Here is a 19,216-nt window from a genome sequence, read left to right on the forward strand (position 1 = left end):
AGTTTATGCATGGGAAGTTTGATGTTGAAATAATATTTATTTACATTCCCAGAGTGAGATGGTTTAATATATTCATGCTGCTATAAAAGACCTGCTACAAAGCCTAATCGTATTTCGTGTATATACTATGTGTACAGAGAATCTTGCTTGTATTAAAATAAAAGAGAAATGAGGTTCTAAGTATCAATTTATAAAAGTTATTTGCAAAATGTTCCAGTGTTCCAAGACCTATTTAATGAAGCATTAACTATTGGTAAACCTCCACAGAAAAAGCTTATTCCAGAATTCACAGTAATGGTTCCCGTCTGTTTTATTTCTGCTTGCATTTCACAGAGGAGCTTACCTTGCCACCCCCCAGCCCCTGTTCCCACTTCTCCTGCACTAGGTAAGCCACTCACACAGCGAGAGATAACAGACAGAAGCAGAAGTTACTGAACATACTTGTCATCCAGGCACTGACCTGCTGTGAATATAAAAGCAAACAGACCTAAAAATGATGCTGCCCTTCCCCCAGCCCCGACTTTCTGCAACCTGTGGCTCTTTCCCAGCAGAACAGCTGGCAGATTGTAGTGCTGCCATGGCAACCCTGCCGTCACCGATTGGCTTGGCAACCTCGCAGCACCACCACATGCACTTCACGTCTGAACTGCTCTTAGGGTCACAGAGGTATTTTTCCAGGTTGTATTGCTAGATGTTTATTTACCCTTCAACTTCATAAATTTTGCAATAAAAAATCCTATACAGTCCTTATTTGCCAGTGAAACCAAATCTTCTTCCTTGCAATCTTGCAAAGACTCCATATCTGTTCCTTGCAGAGTCCCAGCAGATGGATCAAATCTCTGCAGCAGCTTCAACTGATGGAGTGCCAGTCCGGCTCCCCTCATGCCTTCTCCTCCAATGTGAGGTTCCTTTGGAAGTAACAAAGAAAAGCAAATTACCACATCAGTAAAGTATTTGCAGAGCTGCCTAATTTAATGCAGACATGCTAGGTTTGTATCATGTACACCGCAGGGAAGTTCAGAAGTTACATGGCCCCCCCTTTCTTAATCTGGCAAGCATGTATGAGTGCATACAGCATGGCCAACACCGGGGTGCTGGTGGTGTGGCCAAGCCCACTTAGCCTGCTTGTTTAGTGATTGGACCACTTACAGAGGATGGTGACATACGTAAGTCTAAATCAGTCCCAAAAGAGTGAAATCCCTACCAATCACAAGAAGGCTGTTAGCAGCAGCCAATGCATGTGAAAGTTTTAGGTTTTTCACTTAAATGCTGAAGCACTCCTGTGTAAACAACCACAAGTTTTCAAAAAGAGAGATTCCATAGTCCATTGCTTAGTAACACTAATAGAAATACCTGGATTCTTCACATAGAAAACTTCAACTGGAGAGAATGAAATAACACTGCCTAAAGAGGCATTGTTTTGGAAGAAGATGATACAGCAGAAAAATTTGGCGCTTCAGATTTTCTGTGTTATGTAATTAGATGTAGTGGGTAAATGGGACACGTCTGTATAGGACACAGAGGAAGGAATGGCATAGGCATCTGAATTCAGGAGGACATTTGGCATCAAAATTTGGCACAATAGGAGTGAAGTCTTCTCAGCCTCACCCCTTTTCTTAGCGCTCCCTGTGATGCCTTGACTCCTTTTTATTTAATAAATATGCTGATTCTTAGCTGGATCATTAATCTAATGCATTCAGTTAGGAGACAGAACAACATTTGTAAAAGCTGGTGTGGCAATAGCAAAATAAAGAACTCCTTTGTTAATCTGTAATGCAGCAAAGAGCAGATTGTTTCTCGGGCCCTCAGACTTTGCTAACACAGGTGCTCACCCCATCAGCACATGATGTGAGTTAACTGCTTAAGGATGCACTGCCAGCTGTAAAGCTGGGCAACTGGGAAGCTGCTGCCCAATTCTTCTCTTTCCTTTAACAGGAATTCAGCGCTTTCCAGGTAAGAGACAAAAAGAGGCATCTGTTGGAAACTAAGAAAAATCAACATACAAAGGGAGAAAGGGGTGGTGACTTGAATTACTGGAACAGAAGGGGATTTTTGCAGAAAATCCAGGGTGCATTGACTTGCTTGTTCAGAGACCAGTTTTGCCATCTATCTCTTCCCTTTTCCTTCCAGATCAGTTACTACATTGAAGCTGATAGACAATATTATCTCCTGTATGTAAATCCCTAAGAGGCAGTAAGTCTGCACAGGCACAGGATCAGCTGTCATGCAGTAACCTCCACCTCTGAGATCAATACTGGTGGCTCCACCTCCTGTTTTGCCTTACACAGCCTGATTCCAAGACCTGTTGCCAAAATGAGATTGTGGGAAATAGTGGGCTGGGTAAAAAGCAGGTGTCCGCTGAGAGACAGAAAGAACATAAGAAATAAGTGAAGGAGCATATGGTGAGTCAACCCTAGATTCCACCTTCCTTGTCATTGGAAGAGATCACTTCAGCAGGGTAGCTGTTTATAAGACACGATAGACCATCTGTGGGTAAATAATTCAGTGTCATCTTATTTAAACTGTGCTATACACAAAGCTTTTATATAAATGTCATTTTTGTGTGAAAAAAAGTACTTCATTCAAAGTATATTACTGGTGAGGTATCAAGTCTATCAAGTCGGAATCTTGCATTTAAGTTAATAGGACTTAAGTTTTGCTTTGTCATTCTGCTGAGGACAATTTCCCATGCTGTTAAGCTTTACTTAATGATGTCAGTTGAAAGAGCTGGAATTGAAAAACAATTCTAATATAGATGAAAGTTTGAATTTGTACCAATGGGCAGAGAAACCCTGGCATATAAATCTTTAAGAAAAGCTTTGGTCCTCTTAAATCTTTGGCAGCCTTCATATATTTTCTTCTTGTACACGACTGTGTATTTTTTAAGTTTTTTTAGTTAAAAGATACGTCCAAACTCTTAAGACAGATACAAGGCATTAAGGAATGCACAAGTTGTTGAACAGGTACCAGATTAGGCTTCTTCTCAATGCCGTGATGACATACAACTAACACACTTCAAATCATCACATAAGCAGATAAACTGTCTCAAGGTACTAATAAAGGTGATGTGATTTTCAAAGGTAGGCAGTGTGGGTACAAATTCTAGTATCTCCCTATATACTTTCTCCCCTTAGGCACTTTTACAGTCACTGGCTCTAAAAAAGACAAGGTACAGTCTTGGGCCACTGAGCTTGAAATAAATTTATTCCTTCATTCTTTATGTAACACAAAGATGGCTCCCATGCATATAAAATCCTCCTTCAAGTTATTTCCCATCCTTTATATAATCTTCACTGCTTCAGGAACTTTAATAAAAATTTTTTCACCTCTTGTTAATGGGCAGCAAAAGAAAATAAAATACATGCATATAAAGAAAGAATAGCAAGAGAAATTTTAACTTATCTGAGCGGTCTTTTATTCCTCTTGTGTGTTAAATGATTGTTGTACAAATCAAAACAACCTCAGCACACAGTGGGAAACTACTTAATGTTCCCTAAGTGAAGCTCAATTAAGCATGAAAAAAGGTTTGAAGAGCATCAGAAATTCTTGTATTATTTTTATCCCTAGTTTTATCCCTAGTTAAAACTCTATAGTAAAAAAGAGATTTATTGATGGTGAATATACTGAGTGCCCTTATGGTGCCAAAACAAGTCAAGCATCCTATTAATACCAGTACCTGTGGCTGAAGCTGGAGGCATGGAAAAGTTTCCAGGGCCCATGCAACTTGCTCCTCATTTTCAGAAAGTGTAATTGTACATGTACTATATACTAAGACACCTCCTGGCTTCAGTAATTTCACTGCCTGCAGGGAAAAAGAAACAACATTTCAGTTTATATTTAAAGGCAAAACGTTTCATATAAAGTAACAGTAACCAAGAAATTGTTAAGCTATAATATTAAAAGTTAACACTTAAATCTTTCTGTCTAAAACAACATTGGAATGCTAATTCTTCTCAGGGCATACATTAAAGGTTCACACAGATTAGAAAGGCTTTTCTTTCAAAATCGGCATTATAGTTCATGCACTTTCTTAATGCTACTCAGATGATTCACCATGTAGGATTTGTTATTTGTGCAGCTCTGCATATCTCATACAGATTAGTTTTGTTTTCATCACATGCTGCCAAGCATTGATAGTTACATAGTATTTCTGTCACTGATATTAGATGTCAGCTGTTCCATATATTTGGCATGGTTATATCTGTGCTTCTTTTCAAGCTGTAATTCACTTTGAATAAGTATAATTCAGGTTTACAAAAGCTTCAGGAAATCTTGTCCTTCGGTATCAGGGTAAGGGTGCTCCTATGAACAAGGGAAGCTGTAATATGGCCTCCTGGCTGTGCGCTCCAGCATCTATTCCATATAGTACCACTGCAGGCTATGTGAGATAGTGGTAAGAGTTCACGCTGCTCCACAAAACACACTTTCATCTGCTCTGTGACTTGGACCTTGTCAATTATTATAAACTGAAACCAACAAAACCAAAGGGAAAAAGAATAGAAAAATACAGAGGTTTTTGTTTACTGTTGTTTAAAGGCAGCTTTCCCATGCTCCAGTGAACTGACTTCACCTAGCAGCAGATCTGGTGGAGCTGAAAGGCTAACTGAATGCTAATGCTGTCATCAACTTTGCTTAAAAAAGGGGGTTTATGAAAGACAGGAGAACACTATCTTGTTTTGTAAATATTTAAGTGTTCCTAACTGATTTCAACTTTCCTCCTCTTTGACTTCATCAGCCTGAAAGAGAGAAAACAAAGCTGAACAAATGACTTAAGTTTTTTAACTTGTACCAAAAGAAACAACATAAAGAAAACTGCACTACTTACTCTAAGGAGAAAAAAAGAAGAATGTTTTAGAAGAATAGGAAACTGAGATTTCAATGGCTAGAAGTCAATATCAAATACTTGAGCTTCAAAAGAGTGGGCTATACCCTAGCATACATCTGCAGAAGAACAAGTCTAAGTGTTCTGGGAACTACTGATCTTCAAAGACAAAGGATAACAAAAGACCAGCTGGAAATCAGGCAAAATGCACATACTTCAATATTCTTCAATTAAATTTAGGAATAAGCTGAGAACTGCAGATGGTTTTGTGACAGAAGAAACTGTAGTTGGAAAAATAAAACCTTAATAACACTACCCAGTGATAGAAAAGGAAAGAGGTTAGACTTAATGGTTTCTAGTATCATTATAGCAAATAAAAGTGCAATGTAGAAACAGCTAGGAACAATAATTAGGAATGAAAAACCTAGAAAAGGGCAAGCAGATGTGAAACATATTTAGAAAGAGGGACATTCTGCAAAACAGCAGTTTTATGGAAATGTTTAATGGAACTCTGGTGCTACATTTGCCCTGAATAGAGAGAACTTTGAAATGTATGCATCCCAGCACCTAACTGCTGAAAAGGTATGGAAAATGAAGCAACGTTTTGGCAAGTGACGTTAAGTTTTACACTGCAAAACTGTTTATTATCAATTTAATTGAGCTATTCAATAATTAATACGTACCACAGTGAAAAGCTTGCGCTGCAGTGGCTGGTAAGATGTCACTTCCTTTAAAGTTGAGGAATAAGCCATATTTGGTCTCTGTCCCATCCCACTGCATGGAGCATCAAGAAGAACTCGATCAAATGACTCTGGTAAGAATGGAGGTCCTTCTGTAAAAAAAAAAAAAAATGTAAAATGTATCTCCTCTTTCCTTGAGACTTCACCATAGGAAATGGCAGACTGTTACAGCTTAATTGCCATAAAACATAAAAGTCCTATAGATGGTATGTGCGAAAGTGATCTCAGCTAGAGACAAGTTTCATCAGTGCTGGTGGTAGATTTTGTCTGACAGAAAAGGAATTACAGTTCTGTGAACTCAAACAGTGCATAATCGCTTTAGATATCAACATTTTTCAACTGATATTTTGAAAATAAACATAAAAACAAGCATGTTGAAGTTAAGATTGGTCAGAGGTGCTAGGTGCACAGTTGTGCATATAAGTTGTTATGAAACATAGACAGCTCATAAGTGATCAAACCGAGAGAAGTGCATCGTTAACCATTAAGACTGCCTTAAGTAATAAGAATTGGACTGCCTATATAAATCTTCATGCAATTCACACAGAAAATAGAGCACTTGATAACATAAAATACTAGACATTCAAATTCTATTAGTTTTTTCCACATGCTGCCTCTGCAGCAGAACAATTCAGTAAAGAAGGATGGAAAAGATGGGTGCTACCTCTGAATACTGCCTGGGTAGATAAAGAAATATGTACCTTCTTTATGCAGAGCCTGTCCTTTCACCTTCCCAAATCCCACTAGTTTAAGAGCCCCAAAATATCTATTGCTGTAGTGCTCAAGAAACAATTCAGCTCAGGACTACCAAGACAAAAGGAGCTCTGTATGTGTATCTGAGTAACCAATGAGGAAGAGAGACATTTAGTGCTTTGCCTCCTTTTCTTCTTCTCTTCCTGAAATATGGAAGGAAGCAGGTCACAAGTGAAAAGGAGTGGATGACTTCACATTACTGCTACCTAGATTGTTCCACTATCACCAGATGAGACTCTTTTGGCACTACTGATTTATCTACCTTTAATTCAGCTTTCAAAATATGTCGTATGTCATAATTGCAGGGATGTACAGATAAGCCTTCGTGATCTCTCAGTATTATAGCTAGCTCTTGTTCATCTGTGCAAGTGCTACGAACCACCTACAATATCTTACATTCATAGATGATTAAGAAAAATACTTTATTTCCTGCAAAACAGGAATGACAATAAGGGATGGGGACAAGGAAGGTGAATTACGCAACCTGATCCCTACTTAGGCTAACCAGTCACTGGAATAAAACAGAGTGAGAAAGAACAGCACACTTTGCACAACAAACTAAAAATAATCTAGACAGCAGATACTGCTTAAATCGTTCCATCATGGGAACAGAACCAGTATCATAAATACAGTACTTCAGAAAAGCAAATGAAACTCAAAATAATACACTGTTTTATTGCTTTCCCCTAAACAGCTGAACAAACATCAATGAACTAAACTTTGCAATACTACTGGGAGTTAGGTATTAATAACCCAATTTTACAGATGAGGATTTTGAGGCAGAAAAACCAAGCAATTCTGCAGAAGTAATTTATTTCTCAGACTAAGCAAAACAGTACAGAGTATGTGGTTAAGTATTATCATGAAAGAAGGTTTAAGGTTTCGTCAATCTCTGATACTACCTGGAAAGGGAATGCATTCCTTTTGAGCATATTAGGTTGTGATAAGGTCAGATAGTTTGACCTTTGTAGTTGCTTTATGGAGAAGCTGAAAATCACAACAGAGAAGAAAATAGGAGGACTTCCACAGGCTGAAGCAGCTGAGCTATCTGCCAGGATTTGAAAAACTTATGGACTGATGACTGGTTTAATACTACTGATAAAAACCTGACATTTATTCTTAATACTACTGTTATCCAAATTGTTTACTTTACCTTGTTTATCCTCTCTCTTCTCAGCTGTCAGTGCTTTTGTTCCATCATAGCAAAATGCCTTTATACAATTCAACTGTAGTAATTCAGCATTCTGCTTAATTTTTTTGACCTTGTTAGCGATCTTGTCCATTGCTATTACTTCACCCTGAAAAAAAAGAGTTGGTTGGGGTTTTTTTGTTTGTTTTTGTTTTAATTGAAAGCATAGGGATTAAGTGGATATGCAGTTCCTGATTTATTTATTTTTTTCTTTCTGTTCAGGGTAATGGAGCTTAGTTTTCCCTAAAGAATGATATTATTTTTAAATCTACACCCCAGTAGTCCTTGTTCTCCCATGTTTTCCATGACACCCCTATTAGGATAGATAATGGTCTGGAGTTCTATATACCCTGTTTGGCATGATCACTCCAAAATGGGAACCTATACTGTCTGACTTTCAACACAATTTTGTTTGTATTTTCTTGTTTGTTTTGTAATGTTTTACTGAGCATTAAATTAGGTAAAAAAAAAAAAAAAAGATAATTTGTTAAAAGGTAGAAGTCTTAAATATGTGGTAAAATAGGTAAACAGATTTTAAATTTGTGTGGAAATCTTATTACATACAGCTCAGTTCTGAGAAAAAGAGACTCGCAGCTGTACCTCTGGCTGAGGTTCATAAAATACCATTACACTCACAGTAGTGACAAATACTGCATCATTCCTTTCAGCTAGGAATAAAAAATCTCTGCAGGATAAATCAAATCAAAACAGACATACAGCACTACTTGCTAGATGAAGTTTGTAAACAGGAAAGAAAACATTTTTCAGTATTGTAAGTGAAATCCAGAACAGAAATCAACCTTCAAAAACAACCTTCAAAAAACAGAAAAAAGGGAAACAAACAACTCATAGCCAAAGACCAATAACTATGAATGGAATTGCTACAGTAATTCAGATCTTCTGAGAAAACATGATTATTTCTTTTTTATTTGGTGATAGCTCTCTAGAAGACTAACGGAGGAGCAACATGACTGTATAAAAAAATAGGTAGAATGCATAAAGAAAAAAGAAAGAAAGAAAAAAAAGTTAGTGAAGGTACTGGTTGACTGGTTGTAACCACGTTAGCCAATTTGTTGGTGTAGGACTGGAAAGAAAGAAAAGGATTTATGTTGTTTCAATTGTTTCTAGCCCCCAGCTGCTGTGAGCTAAATCATCTCTGACATGAGCACTCAATGATCTGATGCCACTGCTTCTCCCCTGTTGTACATGCACATTTAAGTTCTGATGGTGCTGAAAAGTTGTTAGGGCTGTTGCTGAAATGGTGGCTTTACTGCACATGTGCTGTACTGTGGACATACTAAGATAATTTCTTGTCTTGAGAGGCACTCAGCAACACGAACAGACTGAGATACAACAAGTCTCCCCCACCTGGCCCATTCCAATCACGACTGCAAAAGTTTCCTCTAAGACATCTGGGGAAAAATTGTGGTTTGGACTGGGCTCTGGACAGTAACAAATCCTCAAAATTTAGCCGTTCCCAAATCCTACTTTAAAACTACACATTCTTTCAGCACACAGCAGCAACCCGTGATTCCCATAAATCCTCAGTTTCATTAATCCAGCGTATTTCTAAGTAACGTGCAAGGCAACAAATTCTTCCATTACAAATAAGTGAAAGCAAACATATATTTCAACACCACATCAATTTGCAGCAAATCAGGTCTTAAGTGGGATGGCAACCTTTTAGTACTCTGTGCTCATTTCAGTTACTAACAAAATACACTGTAAGCAGAATGTTCGAGTATTGGTGGCTTGCTATTCTAAGTTATCTGCATGCATTTTGACAGATCTGTTAAAATGATGGTGCTCAGACTTTCTCCACTGAGACAGAAAATGCGCAGTGACTTCTCTTACCTGATCACGCATTAATGTTGCAAGATGGGTTGTTTTTCCTCCAGGTGCAGCACACATGTCCAAAATTCTTTCTCCTGGTTGAGGGTTTAAAACATGGCTGACAACGACTGAAGGTAAGTTCTATCATAAAAACAAAAACAGGAGAATTCAAACCTTATGGCCTACACCAAGTCCTGGAATAAGGAATGATAAACATGTTAAAAATAAACATAAAATTCAGCACTTAAGACACTTAAGATATTGCTGTTGGTTCCTTACCAGAAAATGAAATATTTAAAAGAGACAGCACATGTCTGAAGTCTCCATTGGCTCTTGTCTATTTAAAGCCACATGTGAGTATCCATGACTAAAGTTTAAGGATTTGTGGCTAGAGAGGCTACACTGCTAAAACTGAAAATAATTGATACTACCATAGACATAGGGTAGTTCTGTATGTTACTAGGATTTTATACTCATTTGGTTTATTGAAACATATTGGTGTAGTTTAGTATCAAGCAATTAGATGAATAGGCAGGAATTTAAAGTTGCTAAATTAAGGTACTGAGAAGCTGAACTGTGCTAACTGTTTAAGCAGAACAAATCTGAGTGATTGTTATACATATCAAATGAAGTAATTTACCATTTCAGAGAATATCACTGAAGGAGGGCTTATTTGAGATAAAATTTACATTTGCTTTACAGAGTAAAACTAATTTTTGGAGGGTCTTTCTAAACCCAGGGAATGTTTGTATTTATATTTTAAAAAATACCAGTCAAGTTCAAGTTCTCTTCAATTTAAGGTCAATTATTTGAAAATTTTCCTCCTTATCTACAGAAGTGGGTGCCTTGAAAGAGGCTCGTGTCTTGTAGTTCATAAGGCAGATTCCAATAACTAAAAGGTTCTATGGAGTGTTTGTGCAAAAAGAACCTCTAAGTAAATAAATAACTCCTAAGTTGACTTAAACATGTAGATTCTACATTTATTCTTTGTTTTCTTTAAATTCAAGCAGATAATTAGGTGCTGTAACACACAATGAGTATTGCTATAACGAGTGCTCAGAGGATACTCATTGTTCTGCAACCAGTACAGATTTTTATTTTGGCAAGAATCCTACCTGTAAAAATAAATGACTAGGAAGCACACTGTCAAACGAAGGACTAAGATAGACTGGCTCTGTCATTCTTACGCCTAACCCACTGAAAAACACAGAACAATTATTTCAAGTACAAAGGTGTATCATTTTTAACACTATTAAAATCATTATGCTTATATAGAGAAATTCAAAACAAAACCTTACAAAAATGAAACCATTATAAATCAGCCAAGAAAAATACTTTTACTATTGATGTTCTTTAAAATGACATCATTAAGTTGGATAAACCATGATAAAAATCTACATTTATAATTGGAAATATCTATAGATACAGAATGCTGTTACCAAGGACTTACGTCATTCGGCCATGCAAACTGAAAATGTCACTACGATTCAGTTCTGAAATCCCATTTCCAAGGAAAACTTTGACTCCTTCAAATTCTTTGGCTCCTCTTTTACATTTCCCTTCAATATCCGAATAGACTGAGACTAAATCTCCAGCCTTCACAACTGGGCAAAGAACAGAAATTTTGAATTTAATCTTATACTTGCCAGTAAGGACCAAATAATTTAGGGTTTTCAGTAGACTACTTCACCTCCTATATCACTGCAAAATAAATGACCTCATAGGCATTGAGCTTGAAAGCATGCATAAAAAATGATGACTATCAATTATCTAGAGCTATTGAGAACCACTAAGTTACAAATCAGACTTGTTTCTTAAGCAGCTAGACAAGCCTTTAGTTTATTTATTATATGTCCACATGGTTACCTAGCAGATTTTTATCTTGTCTCATCACTGCTGAAAGATGGAAAAACACAAATTTTCATTTCTAAAGAAAATGGCATTAAAACTGAAGATTTTTTCATCAACTGAAAAAGAAGGTTCTACTCAGTGTCTCATAGATAAACAATAAAAAATGAATTATCACTGGGAAAAAATCTATTTTTCTAGATTTGTAAGTTGGAATCTGAAAGGATAGTAAAGTTAACTGCCTTTGTGGCTATATGAAGAGAAAATACTTCTTGAAATACTGTTCCCTACACAATCAACATACATCCAGCTAACATTTAGGTACCATCAACGTCATCCAGCTACAATCCATTTGTTGCAGCACCCATTTTTTTTCCCCCAAGACAGGAAAGTGTCACTTGTTTAAAAAACCAAACCAAACCAAAACAAAAAAACACTTAAAAGACAGGTTTTCATACATGTTCTTTGAAAAAGATTTCCAAAATGAATATAAGAAAATGAAATCTCTGAGGACAAATACTTCAGCTAAGGTTTTAAATACTGTGAGGGGAACTTAAAATGAGAAATAATTTCGTGTCATTTTCTTATGTATCACACAGCAATACTGAAAATTTCCAACAAAAGCCAGATAAAATATGTATTGACTGTATAACATAAGATTAATTTCAGCTGTGAACAGAAGACAAAACAAAGTACATTATTTATTGGAAATTAATTGAGGGGTAATGTTTTTTCTTCCCTACTTAGAAGTTTTAAATGTAGAGAACTCTTACATCTTGAAGTAGCTATGATACCAGGAACATAAACGTGCGCTCCTCGAAGTACTGCGTACCCACACTGTGCTCCAACAATGACTTCAGACTCATATTTTTTTAAATCTTGCCTAAAAGCACAGGATGCAATTATTCAGTTAAAAAAACAAAATACTGAAAGAAATCTCTCTCTCTCCCAAGTAAACTCTGTGGTTCATACTTTTTTTTTTTTACCTTACAGTATAGAAGAAAAAATATGTAGCTATCATGTGGTCAATTAAAAAGTTTAATTTTAGTTCCAGAGGAATCAGGACAGAGGAGAAAACAACAACAACAACTACAATACAGTCCTCAAAATAAACCAGATTGAGACACATTCTACCACTATTAGAATAGGAATACAGATAAATTATACTGAGATCAAGAAATAGTCCTTATCCCTTCCTAGACCAGATGACTGTAACGTGACTTTGTATTTAACAACTGCTAAGTATTTCTATAATAAACACATGATAAGGCGTAGGGAATTTTGCCAGTAAGAATTGTGAAGCTTTACCCAAAGTAATTAAAGTGTAAACATGTTCAATTATAAAAAGAACAGAATGTTCAGAAAAAGTTTCTACAAAATTTTTTAAAGATTTCGTGTGAATGTAGTATTTACTAACTAAAACTGCTTCTTTAGGATCTATCTAATCCTGTTACATACCAAAATATGTTAGTCTTAATGATGAACAAGATACTTCAAATAAAATGTTCTTCAATGAAATCAATAAAACTGAAGAAACTCCAAGGGCAAAGACAGAAGCAGCAATAGAAATAGCCAGATATAGCTTAAAAATAAATAATCATTCTGAAGGGGATACAAATTATTCAGGAATCCTTCCATTGTTACTGATGCCAATCTCCTGAGGTCTCATTCTGGACCAGATTTCAGGTGAAGAAAACACTGCATTATCTATTTTACCCAATAACTTTCTATCCAGCCTCCACAAAAGTTTAATTCTTCTGTCTGCCATCTACCTGGCTTTCCAGAGAGGATGCAGTTATGTCACATTTTCTGTTTAATAACTTTATCTCTTAGACAATTAACTGTCTCTGCATACAATTTCTTGTATCCTTTAAGAATAAAACTATGACCCAGTTCAGATAGTGATGGTCTGCTAGGCCTCAGTATAAATGAAGTTGTGCTTTACTTACTGCCAGTTAGTTATCCTGTTTAAAATTAAATTTACAAGTAAAATATGTATTTTTAAAGTTAAACACTGAAAAATTCAAACCTGGGTCCAATAGCAGGAATTAATAAGATGTCCTGGAGTTGTGGGTGCTCAAGAACTGGAACACAGGTTCCTTTAAACTGCTAATTTAAATTAAATTAAACATTAAGTTAAATTAAAACAAACAAACAAACAAAAATGCACAGTAAATAAGACTAATAAGCTAATATTTAACCAGTTGATTAAATTGAAAACACTTCTTTTTCCATTCATAATTGAATGGATAAAAAATGGATAAAAAAAAAAAAAAAGAAAGAAAGAAAACAGTTGAGAGAGATTAAGGGAATGTTCTATAGGGAGACAATCCATAATACAAATATAGATGTAAAACACTAAATAATGAGTAAATAGAGAAGTAACAAGTCTATAAAGGGATTCACTGAGAAAATTGACTTTGGAGAGTGGGACAGTGTCCTGAGGCTCATAACCCTACTGCTTGTTTTCACTCTCTGCTGAAAGAAATTTGTGTCAGGTTATCATCACATCACAGTAACACACACATTGAAGATAGGGTCTAATTTGTTATGATTTTGATGCTGTTAATTATAAATCACTTTTTTTTCTTTTTTTTACTATTCTTAATTGCAAGTCACTGTTAAGCTCTATACATGCATTGTCTGAGTTCACACATTGTCTGTGTGTCAGAGTGGCTGACAAGACTGTTTTTATTTCTCATTTCAACTTAAATTTGATTGAATACTGAGAGCTGGATTGTGCATAAAGTTGCAAAAGAAATGGCAAGTTGCACCTTTAAAATGATTCTGGGACTTTAAAAAGATGTCTGCTTACTTGAGGCTTTTAAAATATGCACCCCAAACATGCAAAACTATCATTAATTTGCATCCAGAAAATGTTATCTCTTAACAAAGAAAATGATCCATTTGCATAATTTTGCTAGAAACTGTTACATAAACTTTCAGAAAGTTACATAAACTTTCTTTTCTAATATGACCACTATTAAAAATACCAGAAGTTATGAAAAGCCAGCCAATGCAGATTTCAGCAAAGCATTTTCCCTCTAAGCAAAATATTGTACTGCAGTACCCATTTCCAGATTCAAGCTAAAATTAGCGTAACTCATTACCATTCTAGCCAACAGAATACTGTCAACTGCCTCTGCTTCACAGAAGCATCTTGGCTCCTGTCATGCAATAGCTCCCTGTGCACCCACTAACGTCAATAATTTACTTGAAGAACCAGATCTTTTTAAACAGACTGAAGAATTAGGATAGAGCTTCCAAATAATCCAGTTCTTCTACATCATGGCTTATATATTATCAAGCATAAAATGTTTAATTTAGGTAAGTAAAAATTGAAAAAAATGGTCAGAAGATTAACAAGTAGTAAAAAAACTCATGGCTGCTGCAGGGCATCACTCTGGCAGCAGATTTTTCGTCATGCAGATTCTCTCCATTTCCCAAACAGTTTTCAGAATGAAATATTCATTCAATCTCCTTTAATCTTTACTAAAAATAAGTTGCTAAACACAGTATATTGAACTACAGATTTTCACTGTTTCTTCTTCCATCTTCTCCAGACTTAGATGTCTGTACTGTATTTACTACAGTGGCAACCTAAGCTTATCTAAGGTCTCTATCAGCCATTTAGAAAAAAAAGTTGATTATCTTTCTCCCTTCCTTGTTAATTTTCTTGGATGTATTAGATGCTGAACACTGCTAGATAATGAATTTTAATTTAACATTTAATGCTGACAGGAAATCAATATGTCTACACATTGTTAATACTAGTGGACATGTATTAAGTTAAAGAATAGTTTCCAATAATGAAAAGCTCTCTTACTCAGGCAAAAGATGAAACATCTTGCTATTTTTGCTTTAACAAAGCAATTGCACAAACCTTCTGGATCTCTTCAAGCAGCAATTTTTTCACGTGTTTAACTGAGGCCAAGTTGGTATTAACTCTAACGGTTGTGACAGCTGGTGGATGAGATAGATGACTTAACAGAGATTGATATTTACTCTCTGCTTCCTTTGTACCTAAAGCAGTTATAAGCTGACAAGGAAAGGAGAGATTTTAAAATAAGGATTAAAGAGATTCACACAATAGCCTCTTGCTCTGTGGAAGCATAACACAAAATAAACATTAAATGAAAGGAAGGAATAATGGTTGTATGGTATGCAGTAGTGAGGAATGTCTATGCAACAGAGACCCAGCTCCAGAGATAACCTTATAAATTTCTAGAAAAGGACTTGTTGGAAAAATGGCCAAATCACTCCAAATAGTCTGCAGCAAATACTGAAGACAATTGTGGGGTGAGTTCTGTAATACTGTAGGTACTGTAGAAAGAATATATCTGAGAAGATGGACAAGCAGATTCAAAACTATGAATTAACTTTTAAAAATATATACAAAAGCATCATCATTTTTGTGTCATCTGACATTAGGAAATCATAACTAATCTATAGTATTTTTGATTTTGCCCTGGGTAAGGGAGTATTTCTCAATATTTTCAATAATATATGTGCACTTAATCTCCAGCATGATCATCCTGCAGCAGGATCCAAAACTGAAGCCTCAGATTTATACCCTTTAGGTTAAATATTTAACATTATTTTGAGCCAACAGCCCTAAAGAATCATTTTATAATATAAATAGGACTGTATTTAAAAATCTTTGGATAATGTCAAGACAATGCCTTATTTTAAAGCATTAAGGTTACAGAAAATAATGAAGTGTTCAATTAGTGAAGCATTTGCTATGATTAGCAGTGGTATCTGTTTCACATACCTCATTATTTCTGAACACTTTGCTGAGATACTCTTCAACTTCATGTTGGAAAGAGATTTTGGGGAAAAAAGACATCTTCCTTTAGTGTTTAAATTCTGCTGGTAAAGAAATGAAATGAGCAACATATTTTCTTGGCACTTTTCATCATAATACTCAAGTTTACAAGCGTAACATAAGGTGTATCCACAAACTGAGCTGCACAACTTTCTGATTCTTCTGTTTTAACAATGCACTATGTTGAGTAAAAATTCAAACATGACTGTAATGCTATCATCTATTAGGTTTCAGCATAGGCTAAGTAACATGTCTAGAATCTGCAGTGCACAACACTCACATTGCAAAGATGGTACCAGTATCTTTGATGTTGGAAGTTTCCCAGATGAGGCTACAGTATCAGTCTGAAACATGAAGAAGATGTCATCACCTCTAAACCCTGTCCTATTAAAGTCCCTAATTGCCATTTATTGGTAAAATTCACTCACAGAGGTTCCTCACAGAATTTAGCTTTGACTCTTCTGAGTCCCATCTTTGAAACTCTTATTCTAATTATTCTATTATTCAATTCATTCTATCTGCGCATTTTTAGAGATTATCTTTCTCTGTCTGATTTCTCTTCCTGAAACTTAACCTCATTCTCTATAGTTTATATGATTCCAGCTTCCTCATGTACAACATGTGTGTGGACAGTTTTTTGGTTTTTTTTCATATAGGCTTAAAAAATTATGCAAGCACTATAGATCAGTTTTGTCTTGAGTGTATTTAAATCACAGTAGGAATAGATCAGCTGATCCTTACTGGAAAATGTTCAAGCTGTCTGGTGAATAATTACACTGTCCATCCCCAAAATGGCTTTTACTTCTCTGTAATTTTTCTCTACTTCATCTCATGACCAGTGACCAGTCACAAATGGTGTCCCCCACAGGTCTGTATTGGGGCCTCTTCTGTTCAATATCTTTATTGATGACCTGGGCCTGTTCTGTTCAATATCTTTACTGATGACCTGGATGAGGGCATTGAGTGTAAGTTTGCAGATGACACCAAGTTGGCAGGAAGTGTTGGTCTGCCAGAAGGCCCTACAAAGGGATCCGGACAGGCTGGATAATGGGGCTGAGGCCAGTGGGATAGAGTTCAGTAAGATCAAGTGCTGGGTCCTGCACTTCGGCCACAGCAACCGTAGGCAAAGCTACAGGCTTGGGGCAGAGTGGCTGGAAGACTGTGTAGAGGAAATGGACCGGGGGGGGTTTGGTCAATGCCCTGGACATGAGCCAGCAGTGTGCCCAGGTAGCCAAGAACACCAATGGGATTCTGTCTTGTGTCAGAAATAGTGTTGCCAGCAGGAATGGGGAAGTGATCTTCCCTCTACACTCAGCACCGGTGAGGTCGCACCTCGAGTACTGTGTTCAGTTTTGGGCCCCTCACTACAAGGAACACATCAAGACCATGGATAATGTTCACACCATCCTAAAGGGTGTTCAAGAAATGTTTAGATGTGGTACTAAGGGACATGGTTTAGTGGGGAAACATTGGGGGTAGGTGGACTAGATGATCTTAGAGGTCTTTTCCAACCTTGGTGATTCTATTATCTGTGTTTTTAACAACAGTTAATGAACACTTAACCAAGTGTTTGTTCAAGGAATACATAACAGGAAAAGCAAAAAGACCCTGAGTACTTCACAGGGCCTGGTACACAGTGTTACTGCAGAAGAGCTGCTCTGTCATGAACAGTAAGGAGCGTGGACTCAACGCATGCATTCATGTGACAAACACAAGAAATCCACTATTGCTGTGCTTAGTTCAGGGAAGAGAACTGATACTGTAAGATCAGGAAACTAAGTGTTAGAAAGCAGAAATTCTTTAATATCAGCACTGGATGCATGGGGATAATCCTATCATGCATAGCTTACACAAAAATTCTTCTGATTATGCACATTACCTGTGTTACCTAAGCAGAATTTTTCCAAGAGGTATGTTACAAATGAAGAAGTTTCCCACAAGTATGTTACATATGCAGTGACTGATTCCAAGCAAGACCTCCTCTTTTGTCAGGACAAAGACTCAGAAGAACTTCCTTATCTCCTTAGTTCAGATGCACAGCTCTAAACAAAAAATGCAGGGCAGGGGCACGCATTAAGGAACAACAGGAAGCTTAACAATATTGTTACAACTTGTATCAGAAAAATGATAGAATGATTTGGGTTGGAAGGGACCTTTAAGATCATCCAGTTCCAATCCTCCCACTATAGGCAGGGACACCTCCCACTACATCAGGCAGCTCAAAGCCCCACCTAGCCTGGCCTTGAATGATTCCAGGGAGACAGCGTTCAGGACCTCACTGGGCAACCCGTCCCAGTATCTCAAAGTTAATAATTTCTTCCTAAAATCTAGTCTAACTCTACCCTCTTTCAGTTTAAATCCATTTCCCCTCAACCTGCCTCCCCAAGAGGAAGAGCACACAAACTATGAGCAATTCTGCTAAAAAGAGCAGTCAAAAGAAATGGAACCTGGAAACTTTAAAAACATACAACTGGGGGGGTTCAGAGCACACCCACGCAACCGGCAGCCTCAGCACCGTGTGTGGGCAGCTGCAATGCCGGCATCTCAGGAACGTAGCTTAGGTTCGGAGAGAAGTGATGGGGGACCTGAAGGAACACAACTGCTTTCGAATGAGGAAGGACAAGGCAGATCACATCCTCCACTGGGATGGATAGCTGAATTCATCCTCTCCCGATAAACGTCCCCGTGCTCCTGCCGGCAGCTACCGCTGGGCGGCGAGCTCAGCACAGAGGCACTGCAGGGCACGTAGGACCCCAGCACGACTTCGCTCTCAAACCTTCTCCCCGCCCCCCACCTCACGGGTCCCCGCTCCCACCTGTAACTCACGCCGGGCCGCTCCCGCCTCCTTCCAGGACAGCAGCCGGAAGTCCCGCCCCTACAGCCGAGGTGATTGGTTGGAGACGGACAGGGCGGTGGCGGCCCGGCTATTTCCATGGCAACCGGGCGCCATGGGTAGGGCGGCGCTGCGGGCACCGGCCCGACGTGTAGTGCTGGCGAATAAACTCATCCCACACAACAGTGCCCACAACCCCATCATTTTTCAGTGCTTTCTTCCATAGGAAAGAAAACCTGTCCAGCCGTCAGGCCTTCCGGCCGCAGTTAAGGTCGAGCGCGGCCCACACGCCTCGGGGCCGAGGACCCGGCCCAGGGATACTCCAGTGCGGCCTACTGGGGCCTCACGGCACGGCCACCACCTGCGGGGG

The 19,216-nt window shown here is 37.6% G+C and overlaps 1 protein-coding gene across 6 annotated transcripts; it reads right to left on the reverse strand.

Annotated features, from left to right (window-relative positions):
• Positions 1 to 292: 292 nt before the first annotated feature.
• Positions 293 to 19,206, reverse strand: NSUN6 (NOP2/Sun RNA methyltransferase 6). Of its 6 annotated transcripts, none has more exons than XM_031614484.2 (13): positions 18,829 to 19,206; positions 17,893 to 18,055; positions 15,960 to 16,054; positions 15,069 to 15,224; positions 13,215 to 13,291; positions 11,959 to 12,068; positions 10,788 to 10,941; positions 10,453 to 10,534; positions 9,359 to 9,478; positions 7,469 to 7,613; positions 5,506 to 5,654; positions 3,677 to 3,802; positions 293 to 908 (listed from the first exon to the last, which is right to left on the reverse strand). In XM_031614484.2, the coding sequence occupies exons 3-13, from the start codon at positions 16,032 to 16,034 to the stop codon at positions 696 to 698; spliced, it is 1,407 nt and encodes a 468-aa protein (XP_031470344.2). In that variant the 5' UTR covers positions 16,035 to 16,054; positions 17,893 to 18,055; positions 18,829 to 19,206; the 3' UTR covers positions 293 to 695. The 6 variants fall into 6 exon arrangements, with proteins under 6 accessions (XP_031470344.2, XP_031470342.2, XP_089999046.1 ...); XM_031614482.2 differs by having other exon boundaries at positions 13,215 to 13,294; positions 18,829 to 19,205; XM_090142920.1 differs by having other exon boundaries at positions 13,215 to 13,294; positions 15,960 to 16,057; positions 18,829 to 19,205.
• Positions 19,207 to 19,216: the final 10 nt, after the last annotated feature.

This window comes from Phasianus colchicus, chromosome 6 (genome assembly GCF_987193195.1).
Source record: "Phasianus colchicus chromosome 6, bPhaCol1.hap1.1, whole genome shotgun sequence".
Classification (NCBI taxonomy): Eukaryota; Metazoa; Chordata; class Aves; order Galliformes; family Phasianidae; genus Phasianus; species Phasianus colchicus.

Bases quoted from the DNA above. Each gene is read 5' to 3' on its own strand.
- NSUN6 (XM_031614483.2), bottom strand. From the start codon at position 16,034: ATGTCTTTTTTCCCCAAAATCTCTTTCCAACATGAAGTTGAAGAGTAT. The intron at 13,295-15,068 runs GTTTGTGCAATT...AATTTAAATTAG, and splicing joins TGCTTGAAGAGATCCAGAAG to CAGTTTAAAGGAACCTGTGT. The intron at 5,655-7,468 runs GTAAAGTAAACA...TTTTTTTTACAG, and splicing joins GAAGAGAGAGGATAAACAAG to AAGGACCTCCATTCTTACCA.